General features: G+C 48.6%; 2 protein-coding genes across 8 annotated transcripts; one reads left to right on the forward strand and one right to left on the reverse strand.

The window, feature by feature from the left end:
- Nucleotides 1-589: 589 nt before the first annotated feature.
- pam (peptidylglycine alpha-amidating monooxygenase) lies at nt 590-18,465 on the reverse strand. Of its 7 annotated transcripts, none has more exons than XM_030084409.1 (26): nt 18,249-18,464; nt 14,111-14,228; nt 13,446-13,560; nt 13,275-13,332; nt 13,104-13,191; nt 11,575-11,666; nt 11,348-11,431; nt 10,740-10,788; nt 10,564-10,631; nt 10,403-10,483; nt 10,236-10,312; nt 10,043-10,146; nt 9,760-9,956; nt 9,616-9,672; nt 7,666-7,944; nt 6,227-6,356; nt 6,015-6,131; nt 5,866-5,938; nt 5,542-5,752; nt 5,029-5,232; nt 4,804-4,919; nt 4,487-4,586; nt 3,894-3,944; nt 2,932-3,231; nt 2,783-2,842; nt 590-2,705 (listed from the first exon to the last, which is right to left on the reverse strand). In XM_030084409.1, exons 2-26 carry the CDS (start codon nt 14,206-14,208, stop codon nt 2,533-2,535), a joined length of 2,982 nt encoding a protein of 993 aa, XP_029940269.1. In that variant the 5' UTR covers nt 14,209-14,228; nt 18,249-18,464; the 3' UTR covers nt 590-2,532. The 7 variants fall into 7 exon arrangements, with proteins under 7 accessions (XP_029940269.1, XP_029940270.1, XP_029940272.1 ...); XM_030084410.1 differs by having other exon boundaries at nt 14,111-14,245; nt 18,247-18,464; XM_030084411.1 differs by having other exon boundaries at nt 2,533-2,705; nt 4,487-4,583; nt 18,249-18,463.
- Nucleotides 18,466-19,200: 735 nt separating this feature from the next.
- On the forward strand, nt 19,201-22,376 carry pomk (protein O-mannose kinase). The gene is made up of 3 exons (XM_030084416.1): nt 19,201-19,312; nt 20,271-20,548; nt 21,089-22,376. Exons 2-3 carry the CDS (start codon nt 20,279-20,281, stop codon nt 21,851-21,853), a joined length of 1,035 nt encoding a protein of 344 aa, XP_029940276.1. The 5' UTR covers nt 19,201-19,312; nt 20,271-20,278; the 3' UTR covers nt 21,854-22,376.
- The last annotated feature ends 505 nt before the right edge of the window (nt 22,377-22,881 follow it).

Here is a 22,881-nt window from a genome sequence, read left to right on the forward strand (position 1 = left end):
CATTCAGAGCCAATCAGCTACAGCTAGAAATAGATCCCAGCTGAACATATCGAAAGATTCATGTCAGAAATGTCAAAAAACTAGAGAAGACCCCTTCGGAATGGTGACTCTGAAAACACTACAGACAGTCGCCGGCTTCCTGAATCATTTTACAGACTCAACAGTGTGTGAGGCATGTTAAAAACTTCAGACGAAGCTCTAAAGTTTTCTACACACTTTTGACAAACTAAATGAAAGCAGATGAAATAGGATGTGAGACTCACCTGCAGCCGTGAGGAGTGGACAGTCCCACCTGAAGGAGCTTCAACACACTGAGGTCTGCCGGTCTCCACTGTCTGTCTGCCTCCACTGTCTGTGTTCTCAGACTGCTCCACTTCTTACTGCTTCTATTCTCAAACCAAAGCTGATTAACAGCCTGTAAGCTGCTGAGCTGCAGCCAACCTGGAGAACGTCTCCCATTGAGACAAAGATCCTGCTGCTGTGATCACATGTGTCCTACATGTACACACACACACAATCAGTGAAAATGCTTTATTTCCACGTAACTGAGGGTTTCTGGTGTCGGTGTAAGAACTCCAGCACACTCTGCTGCTTTGCAGACACTTTATTACACAAATAACATAGTTACTGAAAATAGTTACTCTTGCAGCAAAACCAGTGTCACAACAAATATCAGAGAGTGACTCTAACATGAGAAATCTAGAGCATGCCGATAATAAACATCCATTCACACGTTACGGCCGATCCTGCTGGATGGAGGGGTGGACGGAGGGACGGATGGAGGAGGGAATGCAGAAACAGGAAGTGAAATGAAACCTGAGAATACAGAAAGTTTTCGTCCTCCTCCACTCGGTCGTGCTCAGGAGGATTTCTCTGTCCGACGTCTTCCTGCTCCACACACCACTTCTTTGTTCCTGTGCAGCTAATCGGAGGTTTTTTTTGTTTTTTTTTTAATGGTGGTGGGAGGTTTGAGGATGAGGATCAGAAGAAAAGAGATGAACATGTTGGCTACAAACTGTACATGCTGCTGACTGACTGTGATGCACCACAGTTCACTATTTGACTAAACTGAGAAAAATAAACCCAACAAGCCGATTTCTAACATTCTGTTCAAATGGGAGAAAGTTCGTCACTAAAAGAACTGACTTGAATAACAGGATCTTCAGGAGTCTTGGAGTTTAAAGGAGTGTTCCTGCTCCTGTTCGGTAGATTTTACATAAACATGAAAGTGTTCACTTTGAGAGATCGGCCGTATGTTTGACACCCCGAATGGCTGATTGGAATCACACACACACACATTCACACACTCACTCACTCATATATTATATATAATATCAATGATGTGGTCACTTGGAAGGAGTAGAGATCAATAAAGTACAAGCAGCAGCTGTTTTCTCCCATGGTGCATGTCTGTAATGGCAGGTGATGGAAACAAAACGACGACAACAATAATAATAATAATAATAATAATAATAATAAAAATAAAAGGCAAATAAGATGCAAAAAGGCACAGAATCACTGAACACAAACAGAACTAAATGAGTGGAAGATGGAGGAGAAGTCGACGGACTGGCAGGTTCTTCATGACCCTGCTGGCAGCTACAGGTCGTCCGAGGCGTCAAGCACGAGAAGCTTCTGCCTCCGAGCGAGGAATCAGTAGTCAGTGAAGCCAGGATTACATTTAATGATCGTACATTCAGAGGGCGGCGCAAAGAGCAGGTAGTCGTTCATCTTCCAATGCTGGGTTTCTCTTTTCACATTATAAAACACGTCTGAGGTTCTCCCGTCGGAGGCCGGGAGGTCTGACCCGCTGCTGCTCCAGGTACTGTGGGTTTTTTTTTTTTTTTTTTTTTTTATGGGTTAAAGCTTATTTTCACCTCGACACTGTTTCTCCGTTACACTTAAATTTAGAAATGACGTGTGCAGAAGAGACACGTGGATGAAATGAGTTTTCAACATAAAAAAAAAAAAGAAAAGAAAAAAAATCCTGAAAGGAAACGGAAGCCTAGCGACCTCCAGAGGAGACCCGCCCCACGTGTTGAGCACCAAACAAGCTCTGACCTCCGACCTGTGATTCAGGGATGGAGCAAACGGTGAGCAGCGGGTTGGACACTCCCCCCTTCTATCAAAAAGACTTTCATTTGTTGAAGTTGAACAGAAATAAAAACGGCAGCAGCGAGCCGGCGAGCGGGGAACCGAGCCCCGGCGGTTTTCCGAAGCTTAAATACAAATAATAAGATTTGATTCTTCCGGGTTTCAGAAGGAATGAAAAGACAAAACGCAGCTCGTTTCAAAGCAATCCTCAAAACAAGAGAAATGTGCAAATCAGGGGGAGGATTGTTTGCTGCGGCGTCTTAAGGCTGATCGGACGGCGGCGATGGAGTGATGCCAGATCAGTTTGTATTTACAGGATTTAAATATATAAACAGTACGGGCGGCGGATGACACAACAGCTACACGTTTGATAAATAACCACATCTCAGCGGAGGAAGCAGCGGGTGGCGGCGGCGGAGGAGGAGGAGGAGGCGGGGTCTACGAGGACCGCTGAGGGGGCGGGGCCGAGTACTCCTCGTTCTCCGAGTCGCTGCTGTCCTCGTTGCGCTCCTGGTCGCTGCCCTCCGTGCTCAGCTGGTCGAAGCCCTGGCGGCTGTAGCCTTTATGGGAGGCGAAGAAGTTCCCCAGATTGAGGCTGCCCACCGCTTTGCCTGCAGGCAGGAGGAGACGGTCAGTCACACACGGGACGGGATTTCTGTCGCGGTGCTGCAGTGCGTTTTCAATTCACCTCTGATTTTTCCCAGAATGCCCTCCACCGAGCTGGGTTCAGACTTGACCTCGCAGCGACCTGAGGAGGAACGAGAGCCGCGGGTTGGAGGCGTCTCGACAGAAGAGGAGGCAGTGGGGGAGGGGGGAGGCGGCGGCGGGGCTACGTACTGTTTCTCCTCCAGCAGATGAAGAGGCCGATGGAGACGACGAGCAGCAGCGGCACCAGCAGCAGCGTGGTGATGACGGCGGGGAGCAGGCCCTGCCCCCTGCTGGGCGAGGAGGAGGAGGAGGAGGAGGAAGAGGGGCTCTTCTGCTTCAGCTGCTGCTGCTCCGCCGCCGCCGCCGCCGCTGGGCGGCTCTGCGTCTGCAGCTGAGCGCGGGGAGGATGAGCGTCCGTCTGCTTCTGCTGCACCGTCGCCGACTTGTTGTGATCCGGCTTCACTCGCGTCTGGACGAAAGTCTCCACCTCTACGCAGACGGAGAGACACAGGTGTGAAACACGGGAAGCGTCGAGCGAGCAGACGAGCGGCGGTCGGGATGCACGTAGGCCGAATGCGGTCCACATCTGGACAGAAGCTGCTTCTGTGCCGCCTCTCACATGCAACAGCACGAAGCCTGGACCTCGTTCACACGACAGCGTTTCAGGTGAGAACTCTGGTTTTGTGTTTTCCTTTGGGAAAAGGTTTTTCCCTTTACATGACAGTGATTTGAAAACGACATCCATTTCCATGGAAACGGCCGAAGCCTTAAAAAGGACGGAGTTAGCTTGTCGGGTCAGGAGATGGTGCTGTTGGTTTATTTTACATCTATTGAGAATGAGAACTATTGATCACAGCCGGGTTCACAAAGTGGAGTTTTCTCCCGTTTCCATGGAGATGGAGAGTTTTCAAAAAGTTGCACCTGGAAGCCGTTTTCAAAAAGTGTTTTCAGGAGTTTGGAGCACATCGTCATGTAAAGGGACCTAAAAACATATTGACAGCTTCAGGTCCTCTTTCCCAACCTCAAACAGGTTGATCAATCGATTATTGATGTGATCGACTGACAGCGTGCAGGAATGAGTTGCCGGTCGCTGGACGGACCAACTGAAAGCGTTGTCATGCAAACGGAGCCTAAGACGACTGAAAACTCGCCTTCGAGCTCTTGAACCTCAATCCCAGCTTTCTTGACAGAGCGATGCAACTCTGAGCAGAAGAGAACAGCGACAGCGTTAAGACAGAGGCTTCCTGCGATCGATCGGGTGATCTGTGAGCGGCAGCCTCCATTCTCTCCACCAACAGGTGATTACATGTGATCTGAGGCAGTTTATCTTCATGCAGGTGAAGGAAACAAACTAAATCTGTGGCTGAAAAACAGGAAATAACACGTCTGTAGCGACTCAGAGTTTAAAGAAGAAAAGGACTGAGCTGAGTCTCTGAACTGGATCCTTTTATCAGTGGATCTCCGATTAGATTATTTTAAATATTTAAAAAAAACAAGTAAATATGACTTTAATGTTAAACTGGAGCAGCGGTTTTGCAAGCTTTACTATAGAAAGAGCTGCTTTTGTCACTTTCAACTAATTAAAACTCTTCTGGAGCCACAAAACATGTTTAATCACAAACAATCACACGGCTTATGAAGTTATTTCCCTCCGTTATTTGAAATTAAAAACATCTCTCAGGTGAAAAGACCGGAGAAAGAGCTCAAGCCCGTTTCTCTGTTAAGGAAATCTGTATGGACCTACTCTCAGGAGTGAACTTGAAGACGGTCTGGCTGTCTGCGTCTCCCACGAAAACGCTGCCGTCCTTCGCCTCGACAATGTCGTGAGGCATCTGGAAATTCTGCTGAGGAGGCGAGAACAGAGGAGTCAGAGTCAGTGAGGGCAGCTGGCAGGTCGGCCTCAGAAACGGCATCTTGTTTTCCCTCATACTTTGCTCATACAGTTTGTTCTGGAAGGAAAAGACACTTTACTGAGCTTCTGAAAATTCCACCTTTATCTTTACTTCTGGATGTAAATAACAGTGACGGTTTACTCTGCAGAATCCTCTGGGCTGTGTTTACCTCCTCATCCGGGCTGAAGGTGTCCAAAATCTCCTTGGTGGAGTAGTCGATGACGAACCCTTTGACGGGACCCGACGGGAACAGGGAGCCTCCGTTCACGGCGAAGATCAGCCCGCCTTCAGGCGAGAGCAGAGAGACGGTACGTGAACACACACACACACACACACACACACACAAGGAACGGATCCACGCCGGAGAGCAGTCAGAGCGCGGCGGCGGGCGGACCTCCGGCGGGGCTGTACGTGATGGCGAACACCTGCCCTCCGAACTCCTCCCTCTTGATCTCCTTGACGAACTCGCCGTTGCCGGCGAGGAAACACTGGATGCGGCCGTTCTCCCGGTCGGCCACACACACTTCCTCTTTGTCCGGGAGGAAGGCCAGGCTGTGGGGGATCTGGAAGGGGAGGCGCCGCCGCCGGTCCGAAGAGCCTGCAGAGACATGATCACGGTTTGGTTTGACCTGAATATTGTGAAACAGAATCTGAAGAGAGTCTACATGAGTTTGATTCGTCTTGTGTTTGCTCAGAGCAGGCGAGGCGGATGCTCTCCGCCGCTCAGCATCTTCCTGTCCGAGTCCGTCTCTGGGTTCTCGGCTGACGCGCGGCGCTGTGTCCACAGGAAATGTCAACACAGCTCTGTGTGCGCGAGTCTCCGTCTGGATTAGACGGCTTGGTAAACGCGAAGAATAAACTGCCGGTCTGGAGCGTTTCTGGCAAAGAGGCTCATCTTTTGCGTTACCTGCCCCCCACTGCGTCAGGTATCGGCCGTCGGAGGTGAACTTGAGGATCCTGGAGTTGCAGTAGCCGTCGGACACGAACACGTTGCCGCTGGCGGGGTCCACGGCCACGTCGGTGGGCTGGCAGAAGTGCGCCGAGTCGCTCCCCGGCACGAAGGCTTCTCCCAGGGTCAGCAGGGCGGCGTCTCCGCCGTCGCTGCTCACCTTCAACACCTGGGGAACGCACGCACATGCACGCACACACACAATTAGATCTTCTAATCTACACAACAGGTTGGAAACCTGGAGAGATTTTGAAGGAATGATGATGATGATGAAGCTCTGACCTGATGAAGAGCCACGTCAGTCACCCAGTAGTTGTTGTCCTGGTCTGTGGTTATCCCATGAGGCAGATAAAACCTGAAACATCACAGCGACGCATGACTGAAGGTTCACACACACACATAGACACACACACACACAGACTGCCACCCACATGTCTCTCCCCGAGGCCTTCAGGATTCTTCCCGTCGCCGGATCAACCACCAAGATGGCGGACTGCTGGATGGGTCCCAGCGCCCGCTGCAGGTACTGAGCTTCCATGTTGAAAGAGCTGCGGAGCAGAACGACAAACCGGCTCTAGATCTGCTCGGCAGAACGGAGGCGGAGCCGAGAGGCCAGAGGCGCGGCGCGGCGCGAGGAACGTACGTCATCTCCCAGCGGTGGTCTCCTCGGTGGAAAATCACCAGGTTGGAATCCGAGTCCAGGGCCAGTCCAGACACCTGACCCAGATCCAGGCGGCTCTGAGGCCAGCCCGCCACCTGCTCGAAGTGGAAGTCTACACACACACATACACACACACACACACACGTGCAAACACACACACACACACACACACACACACACACACACTCAGGTAAAGGTGACACACTGTGTCCACATCCAGAAATCTGTCTGACTTTCGTTACTGTTGCTGACCGGAGTGTCGATCCTGAATGAACACAAAGGAATACACACACGTTGAAATGAGGACACGAGCACACACACATACATATGAGAGACAAAACGTGGGAGTGTCTGAAGCCAAGTGCCGACCCTGCTGCTGTTTCCTCAGGTCTGAGCTGCAGAGAAGAAGTGATTCTAATCCAGACTGAACTGCTTCAACTTCATTTCTTGTCGCTGTTGTTTGAATATCGTTTGCGTCGGCGTGGAGGAGATGCTGCGTTCATGAGATGACGCTGATTTAAGGGACAGCGTGGAGCAACGTGTCACCGGAGGAAGGAACAAAGACGAAAAACAAACCGGGATCCTCGGAGGAAAGACGGTGTGGAGTCATAAAGGTCATGTCTGATCTGAACAACTGAGCTGAAGAGTCTGTGCCAGAGTTCATTATAAATATCAGCGCAACACAACCCCAAAGATGGACTAAACACAGGATGTGAGTGTCACCAGGACACACACACACACACACACACTGAGTGCAGTGCAACGAACCAACAGCTGGGCTGTTTATTCAGTTTATTCAGTCTGAGTCACGACTGATCAGAAGCAGAGAACTCTTCAGGCTCCCTCCAGGAGACGCCTCAGCAGCAGAAACACACACGTCACCTTCGCCCTCGCCGTCCAGCCACACCGCTGCTCAGCGTTTTCTATGCTTTAACACGGCGTGCAGCCGCTTCTGTCAAGGTTTTATGAGACATTTTGATGAAGCTGTACACATTGTGGATGTTTGCAGAGCCTTTTAGCTGATCTCTCTCCGCTGGACGTGCATTAGGCTGACATGGAGAGCACTGAACTTTAATCCCTGTTCACACACACACACACACACACACACACCAGTCCGCTGATTTCCCTCCACTTCCGTCACCGCTCGGCTCTGTACGGGGAATCGTGACCGGCTGCTCACTTCCTGGAAAACTACACTTCCTTTTAACTCCTGTCTGCAGAATTATCAATAGGCCACATGTTACAAAGGAAAAGGTGATTCAAACCATGACGGGTGTCGAAAACAACAAGGGTGAAAGGGCTCTGCTGTCACAGAAACACAAAGTAAACTGGAATGAAACAGAAAGATGAGAAACTGAAGGGACTCTCGTCTGTTTTTTAACTGACTGATGAGAAAACCAGAGACAGCGTCCAGGACCCACCTTGTCCCGCGGCTGGAGCTTCAGCCGTGGCCTCCAGCTGGTGGAACCTGTGAACTCTGTCCCTCACCAAGACCGGGACCGGGACCGGGACCGGGTCGCCCCGGGCGAGGAGCGCTAGCGAGGCACCGGGAAAGTCCAGGTCCTTCTTTTGCATTAAGCTATCGATCTGAGCCAGCAGGGCGGCCTGGGACCGCCGCAGCTCGCCGGGGTCGTACCTATGACCGGGCGCTACATCCTGACTGTGGCCTAGCAGCTTAGTCACAAGAGACAAGAGGTCACCTGCACAGACAGACAGAGGACAAGAGGACAGGGCAGAAACAAGGTCAAGTCCACCGGGGAGCGGAAATACCAGAGAGTTGACAGAACGAAAGTCAGAAAACGAGCCGATTCCATCAGTTTGGAAAGAGAAGAGAAACAGAGCGAAAGTCCAGCTCTTCCCTGTGTGTTCCAGCTCAAAGGCACGCGGGTGTGGTGCTTCCAGCCTGCCCTTCAGAGACGGTTTTTAATGTTTCTGTTCCCGACAGTTCCTGTTTTCCTCTCGGCACGCTTCATCTTTCAGCACATTACAGACGGTTTGCTGCAGACGAGATGTGATTATCCACCAGAGGCCAGGCTCAACAACGTCCCGGCCACATCCGCTTCACCCACGGCGCAGTGCGCTGGATGTCTTCACTGAGGAAGAGGCCAGAGGGCTCATGAAGTGACACTAGTCCACTGCTGTTTGGAGCGAAGAGTGTCGGACGCAGACACAAACAGCTGCGAGGAAACGACGCCGACCTGAGTGTTTCAGAAACACCCAGTGAGAGTCCTAAAGCGAGTCGGCCTCGTCTCTTTCCCACAAATCCAGGAGCAGAGCCAGAGTCCCTTCATGTCCTCGCTTCACTCCACACAGAACGAGAACAAAGGCTGAACTTTGACCTCTTCTGAAGCAGCCAGCGTCTCTGCAGTGAAACACGTCGAACCAAAGACTGATAAAATCAGACAGGAAGTGGCGGATCGTGTGAAGCGAGCCGAGACGGCTCTAAGGGGTAAAAGTTTAAATTCCGCACAGCTGAGAGATGAAGTTCTGTTCCTGACATCAGTCTCAGGACGCCGCTTCTCTCCGAGCGTTTAACAACACAAGCGGAATGCATAATCAGCACCAGCCGGCCGTCAGCCGACACAGCTCGTCCTGTGAGCAACAGCTAAAACAACTGGAGCAGATCCCAGCAACAAGAAACAGATATGAGTGGATGTGGAACGAAAGACTTCAGCTCCAGTTTGTGATAGTTTTCTAACACTAGTCTGTGCCTGTGTGTGAGCTTCCTTAACGATCCAAACTAATTAACATAATCAGACAAAGTGACTATCTTCAGGATCAGATTCTGCTTCAAACTGGTTGAACGACGGTGCTTCATTAATCCACTGTCAACATGAGCACGTCGTTCCACGAGCGAAGCCGCATCTTCTCCAGGGTTGCCAGATCTGACTCGCTGTTTCCAGCCCGAACACAACATAAAACCCGTCCACCTCAACAGAAACCAGCCCACACCTCAACCTCTGTAGAAACTCACGTTAAAACCTCTGACACCGATGGGAAAATGATGAAAAACTGCACAATATGGGACCTTTAACAGCATCGACACAAGAAACAGATCTCCACCTGTTTCTGCTCAGCATAAGGTGACCAGCAGGGTCATTTACTAGCTCGCACTGAACTTTACTCTCAGTGGTTTGAAGATGTATGTGAAGCAGAGCCTGGGGCTTCAGCAGCGTTTCAGGATCTCTGTTCTCTCCTGGTTTGATGCAATGAAGTGAGGTATGACTGCTGTTAGGACTCAGCTGATCGGTTCAACATGTCGACATGTAGAACATGAATGGAGAAAAATCACTGGTCACGGTTCAGGCTTCTGGAAGAAACCACGTCTGAACCTTCTGCTGTCTTTGAGCCTGGAGCGTCTGGAAACTCACCCTGGTCCAACACCTGCTCCGCTTTGCTCGTGTCCACCACCTCTTCTTTCTGGGGATCTTCAGGATCAAAGAAAGTTCAATTGGAATCTGGACGGAATGGAAGCTGATCACCAGAGGATGCTTCTACGCTGTCGTTCCACGTACCTGTGTGTGCGTGTCCCATGTGCATCATGGAGCTCATCTGGCCGGGGCTGATGGCGATGGGGACGTTGGCCTCCGCTGGGATGTGCTGGAACAGCTCGGGGGAGCCGTCGTCCATGCAGGTCATGAAGGACGCGGCGTGCTTGCTGTCCATGTAGTACATGATGTAGAAGTTACACATCTCGTCGTCGGACGTGCCGCTGCAGAGGAGGAAGAAGAAAAACAACGTCTGGGATGAATACACGCCGTCCGGGTCAATGAGAGCACTGGGAGGTGTGTGACGTACCCGATGCGGGTTTCGGAGGTTCTGCCCTCGCCGGTGAAAACACATCTGGCAGCCAGGGTGTCTCCGCTCTCCACAACGACGTCCTTGGTGGCGGGATAGAACGCCTGCAGAGAAGGAACATCTCGGGCTTTTTGAAACGGTATCTTTAACCACGAAGGTGAAGGAACCTGCTCCTTCGGGTGCTGCTTCCTACCTGAGGCAGCTGCGGCGACTGTCGTCCAATCAGGCTCCACTTTCCGTCCCGAACCCGGTACCCGCTCACCACTTTACCTGCAGGGGGACACGGACGCTCAGACCTCCACCGTCAACCTGCCGTCCGGCGCCCCGGCCCCCCCCCGGCCCCCCCCGGCCATGACTCACCCAGGCGGTGTGTGTGCGTCCTGAAGGCGAAGGGGTACATGGGGGACGAGGCGTAGTCGCAGGCGATGTCGGCGTTCGTGACTTCCGAGGAGGAAACGCAGAGAGTCAGCGGAGGGATTCGCCACGGGGGTTAAAACAGACGGACAAGACGCAAAACTCACCTGTCTTTCCTGGAGGGATCACCGTGTCCACTGACATGAGCAGGTAGATCCCAGCGGTGAAGGGCTGACTGCGCACACACACACACACACACACAAACACACACATATAAACACACACGGTCAGGGGAAGGGAGACACAAAACTCAGCTGAAATGTAGACGATTCTGGAAACTTACGGCTTGGTCGTCATTCTCAAACTCATTCCAGAAGTATCTCTGTGATGATCTGAAGAAGACAGAAATGATTAATCCACAACAAACGGCTTCTCTTCGAAATCCAGTCCTCCTGTTCGTTCTGATGTTTAAAGGTCAGAGACGCCGACATTCAGGGCAGATCTGAAGGTTTTTGACACTGTATTGATCACATTTCATTACACGATTTAGTATTTCAGTTACAGAAAAGGTGTGTATGAACCAGAAAATGCTGCGTAAATAAACACTCTGGAGCTTTTCACTGTTCATGGTTATTAAAGCTAATTCATTGAACTACAGAGAAAAACACAAACAAAAGTTCCTCATTCTCTCTCAGTTAACCATTAACTCTTCCTCAATACGAAGCTTTTTCATTTTGTCTCTCAACACTTTTCACACATTCTGCTGATATTATGAAGAAATGACGATGTGAGGTGGTTAAACTCTTTAACACCAAGTATTTCTCTATGAAAGAGACTTTATGCTTCAGTTTCTTCCAGAATGAGAAGTACCGTATGACTTAAGTTAGAACATTTAGAACTCTTTTATACCATGTTCAATGTATTCAGATGCATTCATCCTTCTGGACTCACCTTTGAACGCACTGATGTCTCCGTAATGGATCTGAAGCACAAAGTGGTATATTTTTGACTTCTTTCCCACTTTAAAACCAACATCTGAAGGTGAAGCAGAGAAAACAGGCGTGAAACCACAGAGAGACTCCAAACGGCGGACATTCCAGCCGTTTCTGTGAGCACGAAGCGGTCATGTTGTGTGAACTCTGTGGTGTTTTTCATCTCCGTGAGCCTGACGCACAGACCTTTGGGTAGCTTGGTGGGCGGGGCGTCGCGGGCCCAGGCGTACATGATGGACGACGCGCCCTTGCAGGTGCCCCATGCGCCGCCGCAGTCCCTGCAGGAGGAAACCACAGCGTCAGGCCGAGCGAGGCCGTGGAAACACTCAGAAAACCACACACACACACACACACACACACACACACACACACACACACACACACACACACACACACACACACACACACACACACACACACACACACACACACACACACACACACACACACACACACACACACACACACACACACCACACACACACACACACACACACACACACACACACACACACACTTCAGACGGGCACAGAGGAGTTCGAAGGATCTAAAAATAAAACTGCAGCCGCGTCTTTCTGTCTGCAACACAGTCATCGTGGCAGATTGGAAAAAAAACAAAAACAAACAGAGCATGACTAAGAGCTGCGTCTGACTTCTGAATGAAGGGATGATGAGCGGTTGCAGATTTAAAGCCGTTCATGCTCTCATTCGCTCGTAGTGTGTGTTCTCCTCGTGCAGGCTGAAGTCCGCCATTAAGTTTTCAACGCTTCAGTGAAGTTAAGGTCAGACTGAGGCGGAGCGGTTATTTTTACAGTGTTATCACGCGTTTATTCTTCACATTGACTCCACTGATTTTAAATGTCGGATGACTTATTCTTCACACACACACACAGACAATGACTCTGGACGTTTTCACGGAATGTTCCGGCTGTTCCTGTGAAACGGGCTGGGTCGCAGAAAAGCACATCGTCTCACATTTCAGTAATTACTTTAATAACACCCAAACCCGTTCATCTACGAAGCTCGTCATGAAGACATAAAAGCCTGGACAAGGTGTAATTTTTTTGCTTCTGAACTCAGAAAAACAGAAATTAATATTTTTGGCCTCAAAACATCAGAGAGAAATGATCTAAAAATACTATATTACTTATCTTTTAACTCCCACATTAAACCTCCTTTTTCCCCCTGAACAATATTTCTAAAATGAGGGACATATTGACTCAAAGATGCAGAGAAATTAACCCGAAAAATTTGTTACTTCCTCGGTTCCCAGGTTTTCTAAAAGTAGCACGGGAGGCGGAGCTTTCAGCTCCCGGCTCCTGTTAGGGAGGAAGACTCAGTCTCTACTCTCAAGGTTAGGATAGAAAGTTGTTTTATTCAATAAATTTTACATTTAGAGCTGGTTCAAGACACCATGGAGCATTTTCTAATGAAGCTGCTGCAGGTTTAGACTGCTGGGAGACCTTTACTGCACTGGCTTGAAGGTGAAAATGAATTGAAGGACAAGATCCAAACAGGGAGTTAATTCAACCCTAAACAGGTTCAAAGGTACAATGATTCATTCTTCCATTGAAATAAAGCATCGGTTTTCAAAAACACTGTGTTTACACCCTAGCATCACCGCCGGGGACAGGAGCTGCAGAACTAGGTGTGTGTTCCTCAGATTCAGCGGGAAAGTGACGGAGCTGGCGGCGTGTGCGGCGTGGATGCGTTACCAGTAGCTCCTGGTGGAGGCGGGCGTCTGGCAGCCGAACAGCAGCATGTGGTGGACGGTGGACATACTGGCATGAGGGATGAAGTCCACTGTGGAGGGAAAAGCACGGCACTCAATGCCCACCGTCGCCACACAGTCCGAACGCAGCGCCGAGCTCCGGCAGCTCACTCACCGATGTACGCGTCATGGCTGGTGGGGACGGGATACGACATGCACAGGTAGGTGTCCGACTGAAACAGGGAGAAGGTGTCACACACTGTGGTGAAGACCTCTACAGTCAGATCCTTCTTTTTCCAACCGTCACACGAGGAGAGACGACCTGGCGTCAGGCGGCCGCACTCACCGAGGTGGGAGTGACCCCGGGCATGTGGATGTCCACCGAGAAGTTGTGGGGGTTCGTGAGGACCTTCCTGCTTCGAGACGCCAGCTCGCCGGGATTCAAGCCGTGGTCCTGAAACCTGGGGGGGAAACGTAACGCGGTCACAGCGCTGGCTCTGAGCTGGGTTTCACCCCACACGTCTCTCTGTTTACTCAGCTTCTGCATGAGGCCGATTTCTGCAGGAAGTTACGCAACATGTGTTGTAAGGTGTGTGTGCGTGTGTGTGTGTGTGTGTGTGTGTGTGTGTGTGTGTTGCCACACTGCGCTTTTACAGCTCTCTAATCATGTCCATTCAGAACACGGCATCTGGCTTCAGTTTTCTCTTGAAGGTTTTATTGTCCAAAGCAGCATCAGACGACCAGAATTGAGACTGACTTATGATTCACGCTTAAAGAAATGCTTTTAGTTGGTGATCATCTGGTAAAGACAGAGTTTCTCTCCTAAAATTATGAAAGAGACCGTTAAGAAACTCAGAGGTATTTGTTTAATTGGCCGATTTGCTCATTTCTTGTTGATCTACTGGGTGTTAACTGTGTTTGATCGAGCTCTGCTCGTCGCTCTTCCTTCGTCACTTGTGATGAAAAAGAGCAGCGTTTCATAAAACAGCGGCTTTGAAGGGATCCTCTCACCTCTGGGAGGCGTACAGGAGCGGCTTGAGGTCCAGACCGTGGCTGCTGTGACACATGAGGCAGAGAACCGCCACACACAGCACCGGGACTCCCATCATGCCCGTGGTCGGCGGCACGGCTGCAAAGAGGGAAACAGGACAGACGCTATGAGCTCCGGAGGAAGAAGGACTTGGTTTGCATTCATCATCTCTAAATAGACGGAACATTTGCATCATTTATTCAAATAAAAAACTAATTTGATCTACCTCTTTTCATCACTTGCATATTAGGCAAGGCTTTTAGGTTATATGTGATGGATTCAGCGTTGTGCTGAGGTTTTACTGTGACACAGCTCTCGGTTGCATCAGCGCCGGGTTCTTCTTGGTGGAAAAGTTGCAACACAGTACCGCCTTCCATCATCAAACAGTACTGATACTGAATAAATACATGAATCTCCATGAAGGCATAAGCTCATCTCCTCCCAGGAATTAGAAATAAAGCACGTGTTCAAACATTCTCAGATGTTTTCGATGAAAACACTGAAGAAGGAGAACGAGGCCGGTTTCGTCTTCAGTCTGGTGAAATGTGATTGAGCAAACTGGATTATCCTCCAGCCGACCAGAGCCTGAACTTCTCGGCAACTCATTAAGACCTTATTGCATATTAACTCCTGAGAACATGAGTACAGACCTTAATGGACTTGGTATTGAGAGAAACGGCTTTTAATCAGCTTGGAATAACTAAATAAAGACACTTCAAACCCACAGTTCTCGTCCACATTAGCGACATATTGCAAAGTCTTCATCACACGTGTTCACAGTGCGATCCTGATCTGGTGGAGCCTGGAGCAGCATGGTGGTTAAACAATCCTCTACAACAAGTTAGCAATAAATACCAGCTGAGAACAGGTGTCAGAGCAATAAAAAACTGCAGCAAACAATCAGAAAGGACCAAAAGCTGAAGCTTTTTTCAGCTAAATGAAATCTGTTTTCTGGTCCTTCATGATAATAAGCATATTGTTGTTGTGGTTACTTTCAAAAGTTGTTTAAGAAATTCAAAGATTGTTGTTTACGCCTGAAAACATTTAGTAAACAGGTTAGTCTGGAATTCTCTAATGAATGACAGTCGTCTCTGCTCTCCTCCTCCATCACCACACCCAAAGCAGCTCCCGACTCTCAGTCAGGTCAAACACAAAGTGAAGACATCTGACCGAGACGCCAAACTCGAGATCCTCCTCTCCAGCTCACTTAGAAACCCACAATGCGGCTCCGCGAGAGAAACTGGCTCAGTGGGCAGCCGAGTGACGCCTGAGGGCTCGTCTCTGAGGACTCGGATGGACAACATGTATCTCAGAAGAAGCTGAACTGTCAAAGACTAAATCCAAGCGCTGCATGAGACGCTGCAAACACAGACTATCATTTTCTCTCCCAAATTAAAGCGTCTCACATTGCATTTCACTTTGGTACTTCAGAGTTATTTTTTTTCACTGAAGCAGTGTTCAAAACTCAAGAGGAAATTTACTAAAAGAACATGAGCCAAGTCATGATTGGTGTAAATGTTGGGTGACAGAAAGAGAACAGTGACATGACAGTTGAAATTCCAAAGCACGAAGACAGCAGCATCGATTTCAGAAGTCACTCTGATTCACCTCGTCACGGGTTTCTGGAATGACAGGATAATAAAGAAGAAGATCCGCCTCTCACAGGTCTGAACTGGTCAAGCTGAGTCTCTCGCTCCACTTTACAATTCATTATTCTAGCAATAACCTTTAAAACACGTCCGGGCTTTCCCCTAAGCTGACCCCGACCCGCCCTGCCCTCGATGGCAGGACCCCGATGACCTTCTTCATACCTGCTTCCACATTCCACTCCACCCACCCAAACAAACCTGTTGTTCGTATCTGCCTGGAAGCTCATTTTAAAGGGTGCGACATGATGACGACTAGAAGCTCTTTGAAAAGACAAAATCAATACAGAATGAGGACAACCTATTTTCCCAATCATAAAACCTGACGGTGTAATATTTGTGTTTAACATAGAGCAGCAGTCAGTATTAGGGCTGCGCAATAACGATCAGTACCGATGATTATCGACCCAATAATGAAAGAATCAAACATAAGTCTGAAAATGATTTTTTTTTTTTTTATGACAATAACTAGAAAACAACATTTTCTTCATTTCAGTATGTTCGTTTGCCCCGTCACCCTGCTGTCTGCTGTTGTGATATGGATTACGACATATTGATGCGCCGCCTCAAACATAAACATGGCGCCGCCATCACTGGTGTGGGCAATTTTCACTGTTTCTGAGGCGCCAAGAGGATGAAACAGTCTACCAGTTTCAACACATCCAACCTTATTATCTGCTTAAAGGTTTCACCATCGAAATGACGTAATATGGCGTATGAGGACGTGAAGACGGTACAGCTAACACTGCACCACCAGCCTGGAGAGCCCGGCTTTCTGCCTCTTGATATGGATTTTGAAGAAACAAAGCCATTTGAGAGACGACCCATGGGCCAGAACAATTAACCGGGAAACCACTTGACTACCAGCCGTTCTTTGTAGTTGAAGACCCAGCATTTTGCAAGATTCTCAATCATTTGTTGAGGGTACACACTTTCAAGCCACCGCTACTTTTCAGATGCATGCTTGCCTGAACTATATAATGGTCTTGCAACGGACATTCAAACATCCAGCTGTAACAACACAGTCAGCTTGTTAAGTTCATGGAGATCATAATTTGATCAATACAGCAATGCATAAGCAAGAGTTGCTGGGTTTGTTTTTTATTATTTCTGTACAAATAGTGATGCACTTTAACAGTGAGAATCAGGAAGGTATCAATTATCGGTATCGGTGTTGAAAAACAAATGTTATTGTACATCCCTCGTCAATATCGTGTACACTCTGTTCTGAAAAGGTAAAATTAGCCGTCTTTGTATCCTTTGTGTGATCACTTTTCTCTTTTTATGTCACGGCTGGGAACACACCAAAAGGTGCTCAAAGGTTACAACCAGACACCGATGATGCAAAAGCTGGCAGGTTCAGTTTAGATTACACCACTGCAGGGCATCGTGTGCACCACGCTGCAGCTGCACCAGCAGGCTCAGACTGCACCACATGTGAGGATATCAACAGGAATGTGAATGGCCGTGAAAAATCTAAACAGCGCTTTCACTTTTATCACTGGGCCGATATAAATAGCAGAGCAGAAATCCTGAAGCTCCTGAAGGTGTAGAGCTGGATGGTGACTCATCCCTCTGTGAGCAGAGTGGGGCGGATGTAACGGGGAGAGGAGGAGTGTGAAGGGGCAGAGCGGCTGCTGACATCAACAACACAGTGAGCAGCACGCACACACACACACACAGACACACACACACACACACACACAGGAAACTATGGAAACAGGGCTCTTCCCACTCATGGACCACAGCACGTACTCCATCACAGCCAATGCAGGCTTCAACACCTCACACACACACACACACACACACACACACACACACACACACACACACACACACACACACACACAAAATAACCAATCCTGCTTCAGTACCAGCGTTATTGTGCATCAGATGTCTCACACCTGTAGGAGAGTTTGTTGATGGAGCTCCAGGAGGTCCACAGGACCACAAATAAACATTTCTGAACTATACACACTATTTCCTGTAAAATTGGACTTCTAAGGATCCAGTGGTGGGGCCCTTCAGGACCAGGTTGGACATCTTAACGCTGTGTTTGATATAAGGAAACGATCGTTCCCTGTGAGAGATAAATGGACTTTGAACTGTGATGGTTTTATCTGAGACAGAGTCTGAGATAAGAGCTGATCGCAGCAGGTGTTTGGGTCTGTCAGAGCAGATCGCATCGATACAAACAAACCAGCTGTCTGTCACATCTCAGCAGGACCCAAAAGAGACACACATCCAGCAGTGTGTGGACCCGAGAGTGTGAGCACTGAGGAGGCTTTCTGAGGATTGTTGTGCTTGTTAGCTTACAGGCTAATACGGGGTGAAACGGAGCTAACATAGGCTGTTTTTTCCTCTTTTGACGTCAATTCGGATACGAATTCAATAAGAATACGCAAAGTATAAGGCAGAGTCATATGTAACGGAGCCAGGCTCGGAATAATAAATAAACGTGCCGCAGATGTACCTGTTTGCTGCCGCTGGTCGTCTTCTCCGTGATCACAGCACTAAACCAAGCAGTCGAGGGGGACGTCTGTCTACAGGAACAGCCCGCTTGTCTTCTCTGCTCCGCGGGTACAGGACTGAAACTAGCAGCCGAGGGGGGCGTCCACCTGCAGGAACAGGGCAGAGGCGAGATGGACTGAAGCTCAGAGCGGCGGTGGGAGGCGTCTATCTGCGGGAACAGCCCGCTGCATCACTGCCGGTCTCCTCCCATCCTCCCACCGCGAGCACGAGCAGGAAACACAGACCGGAAGAAGAAGAGGAACAAAATATTTTCACTTTTTAAAACAAAAAAATGTTGACCATTTTCTCAGAATTCAGACTTTTTTCTGCCACATATTTTGATTAAATGTATCCATTTTTACTGATGGGATTTACACAGCGTTCAATATTGCTTTGCATTTAACCCAATTATTAATAGTTGTCTTTATCCTCTGGAAAAGTATTACGACATGGTCATGTTGCACTGACAAAATAACAATAATAAAGACCTATATGATAAATGCACTCATACAGAAAATTACTGGGCTCATTTATTTATCATGAATATTTGAATAGTCTTTTTCCTTCAAAAAGGGGAGAAAATGTTTTTTTTTTTTGTAGAATTCTTACTTTTTATCTTAAAATGCGATTAAAGTCATATTGTTACTTTTTCAGACAACATTGTGATTTTTTTCAGAGAAAAATGTAATTCTTTTACCTTGACCCCCCTCGAATTTTTCCATTTTTAAAGTCACCCTTCTGATAGTTTTACTCATATTATTTTTACATTTGCCTCAAGATTATTCTTTTAAAATATCACTCAAAAGTAATACTTATTATTTTTGTCAGAGTTCTGATCTTTTCTGACACAGAAAACGCACGCACACATACATAAAACTTTTATTATGAAAACCTGACCGGATGTTGTGTTCCACTTCCGGGTGAACCCGTTTGCAGAGTGTTTTGAGTGGGTGGTGCAGTGAACTGTATGTTTTGGATACTTTAGTGTGTATTTTTGGGGCAGTTCAGGATGTAAACCAGGAAACGGTCAGTATGAAGACGATAAAACATTAAAAATGACTTTAAATAGTGAAGCGTAACATCTATATCCACGTCCTGTAGCTGCAATGTAGAACAAAGTGAAGCAGTCCCTTCTTCTGTAGAACCTTGTCTTGTAAACTCATGTCCTGTATCTTGTTTTTCATGTTGACCAATGTCCTGTAGAACCATGTCCTGTAGATTAATTCAGTTAATGTTCTGTTTATGTCACATTCAGCCTGTAGCGGCGAAACTTTACTGTTGATTATAACAGATAATTCAGTGTATAGGTCAGGTCATCAGCTCTCAGCCCAGAGGAAACAGACACACCCATCCTCTTCATGAACTCTGAAATCACATCATGGCAATATTTAAATACACAGGTTTGGATAACTCTCCAAATGTAAGTTCAAGTGAATAACAGTTATCAAAAGACACTTACATGTGAGGAAATCAGGTCCTATATTTGCAGAATTTTGCAGCTTTCAGCATGCTTTTAGAAATTCAGCCTCACTGTGTGATGTGAATTAAACTTAATCTGCGAAGTTTGAAATCTTGCACTGCATGTTTAACATCTGTCAAAGACTGGACGGGGGGGGGGGCTTTATGCCCCTGGTAGGGTCTCCCATGGCAAACAGCCCCGGATGAGCAGTAGAAAATGGATGAATGGATGGACTGGATCTTACCTTCACACCTTCGCTCTTAAAATCATCTCTGAAACATGTCGGTGTCTTCTCAGTTGACCTTGTAACTGAAGAAAAACATGATATATCCATGGAAGAAAGACCTTTAAGTTCCAGACAGTAGCAGGATGTCTCATATTGCTGATTCACTGAACAGATGTGAAACATGTGAATGAAGCTACACCTGAGGCCAGTGTCACACTTCAGCTTCTGAGGCTGTGACCTGCAGGGAGACCTCACACACTCTGTGCCTGGTTAACGTGTTTGATCAATGTGTGTTTCAGACAGTGTGATGAGTCGCCTCGGCTGCTGTCCCGTCTCCCGCAGCGCCCCCGTGGTGGCCGTGTGCCTCGCCGCTCTGCTGCTCTGCAACGCCTTCATCTACCTGTACCTGGAGTCTGTGTACCAGGCCGAGGAGCCGCGGGCCGCCGCCCGGGCGGGCTGCCCCCCCCGACACTTCAAGATGGCCACCATGAAGAACTGCACGCCCTGGCTGCAGTGCCCCGAGATCCGAGCGGAAGTACGCAGGCTGAAGCTGATTGGCCAGGGAGCGGTGAAGAAGGTATTGAGCTCAGTTATTGAAAAGTGACAAGAAATTAACTTTTTATTAACATTTTTGAGAAAAAAAAAATCTCCATAAATCTGGTTAAATGTACTCTTTAGTGTGAAACTGTTGCAGTCTGTATGAAAAAAACCTTCTGTTGAGGCTTTAATGCAGCATTCAGAGGGCTGGGATGACCTTCGGTGTAAAAATAAACATTGATAACAGTCATTGTGACTGTGGCGGAGTGTGTGTAGAGGCTGGACGGAGAACTCAAGGCTGAATGTCCCAGCAGGTCACTGTGTTGACTGGAAAGCAGCAACACCAGAGAGATTAGTGTGAAAAGTCTCTGAAAAACAACCTGACTTCTTCAGACAGCTGCTGTGAGTTCGCAGAAAGTGAAATGCGGTTATGAAGAACGAGTTTCAAAGCAGAAAGGCATATTGAAAAAGGCTGACTCCTTTCACCTTCTTCTTCTTCTCGATCAGAAACTAAATGTTTACCTTAAGTCCGATTGATTTCCATAAATGTGGGTGTTTTGTCCTCCTCGTCCCCCCTCAGGTCTACCTGGCGGAGTGGAGAACCCAGAAGGTGGCGCTGTCCTCCCTGTCCTCTGAGGACTACCTGGAGGACTTCCTGCACGGGCTGTCCATGCTGCAGGCGCTGCAGGAGCCCCGGGTGGTGCAGCTGGTGGGGTTCTGCCTGGAGGACCGGCTGCTGGCCACCGAGTTCCACCCGCTGGGCTCCCTGCTGAACCTGGACCGGGTCCTGGCCCGGCCCCAGTACCGCCACCTGGACACGTGGCAGACGCGGCTGCGGCTGGCCGCGGAGTACGTGTCCGTCCTGGACTACCTGCACTCCGGGCCGGCCGGCCGCCGCGTCATGTGCGACTCCAACAGCGCGGAGAAGACGCTGTCCCAGTTCCTGCTGACCGGCGACTTCCACCTGGTGGCGAACGACCTGGACGCGCTGCCGGAGGCCGACGCCGCCGCCGGCCTGCTGGTGAAGTGCGGCCACCGCCAGCTGAGCGGGGACTTCGTGGCCCCGGAGCAGCTGTGGCCCTTCGCGGACCGGGGCGAGCCCTTCTCGGACGAGCTCATGCCCGGGTACGACGAGAAGACCGACATCTGGAAGATCCCCAACGTGACCTGGTCACTGATGGGGAGCGTCCCCGGGGGGGACCTGGTCCACTTCCACCTGTTCCAGATCCACGAGCAGTGCAAGAAGGCCGACCCCAGGCTCCGCCCCTCCGCCGGGGACGTCCTGAAGGTGTACCGATCCGTGTACAGCGGCATGGTGCGAGACAGCTCCAGAGACATGCTGTAGGCCAACAGAGACCAGGAATGGTTCTGAGGAGTCCTGAAGTACCAGAACCTGCAGGACAGGAGCCAAACGGTGTGTCGAACATGTGGGCCCGAGGGCCAAAAAAAGCCCCAGAGAGGGTGTGGAAAAATACAGAATCAGGAGGAAATAAATAAGTTTTTGTTGAACAGTTGAGTCTTTTATGTCACATAGAAGAAATAGACAAAGTTAGATTGGAATGCATCTTTTGCAGTGAAAAACTGTTGAATGAAAGTTTGAAACTTCGAGCTGAAGACGGAGTGTAGACTCAGAGTTCCTCCTCACTGAACTCACAGGCCTGAAAATAACAGTGAAGTCATGAAACTCTCAGTTAAAGGCCTGTTTTTGAACTGTGATTTACTCATGAGGTTTGTTTTGTTGCTGCTTGACAGTGGAAAACTCTCAGCTCACTTTTATTTATAAGTGATAATTGCAACTTTTCTGTGTGGAGTTTGCATGTTCTCCCCGTGTGTGCGTGGGTTCCCTCCGGGTACTCCGGCTTCCTCCACGGTCCAAAAACATGCATGGTAGAATTGCAACTTTTAACATGTTTTAGTTCTCAAACTTTTAGAAAACTGCAACTTTTCTGGAAACACTCGGCTCTGTGTGGGAGCTGTAAAATATGTTTAGTCTGCTATTTTAAAATCTGTGATTAATTCAAGGCTGACGACTGAGGTGTGGACGGACTCATGTTTCTGTAGCTTCACTGAACAAATAGCACAAGTAAAAATAGTAGAATACAGTAAAATACTTCAATCTGCCAACAGCTAAACACACGAGCTGATGTGTGGTCATAAATGAGAAAAACCTTGATCCAACCCTGAAAAATAAAAGCCTTTTTTATTTAGCTGTTATTGTTTTTGTTGCTTTTTTTTAGGTGTTTTATGTAATTGGTTTTCACACTTCATTTCTGGACCTCAGGCTTTATTCAACATGTGAAGTGCGTTTACCGCCATCTAGTGGAAATGCTTCAGATTGCAGTCAAACGAACAGTTTTATTTATCTGCATTAAT

This window comes from Salarias fasciatus (assembly GCF_902148845.1).
Source record: "Salarias fasciatus chromosome 7 unlocalized genomic scaffold, fSalaFa1.1 super_scaffold_4, whole genome shotgun sequence".
Lineage (NCBI taxonomy): Eukaryota > Metazoa > Chordata > Actinopteri > Blenniiformes > Blenniidae > Salarias > Salarias fasciatus.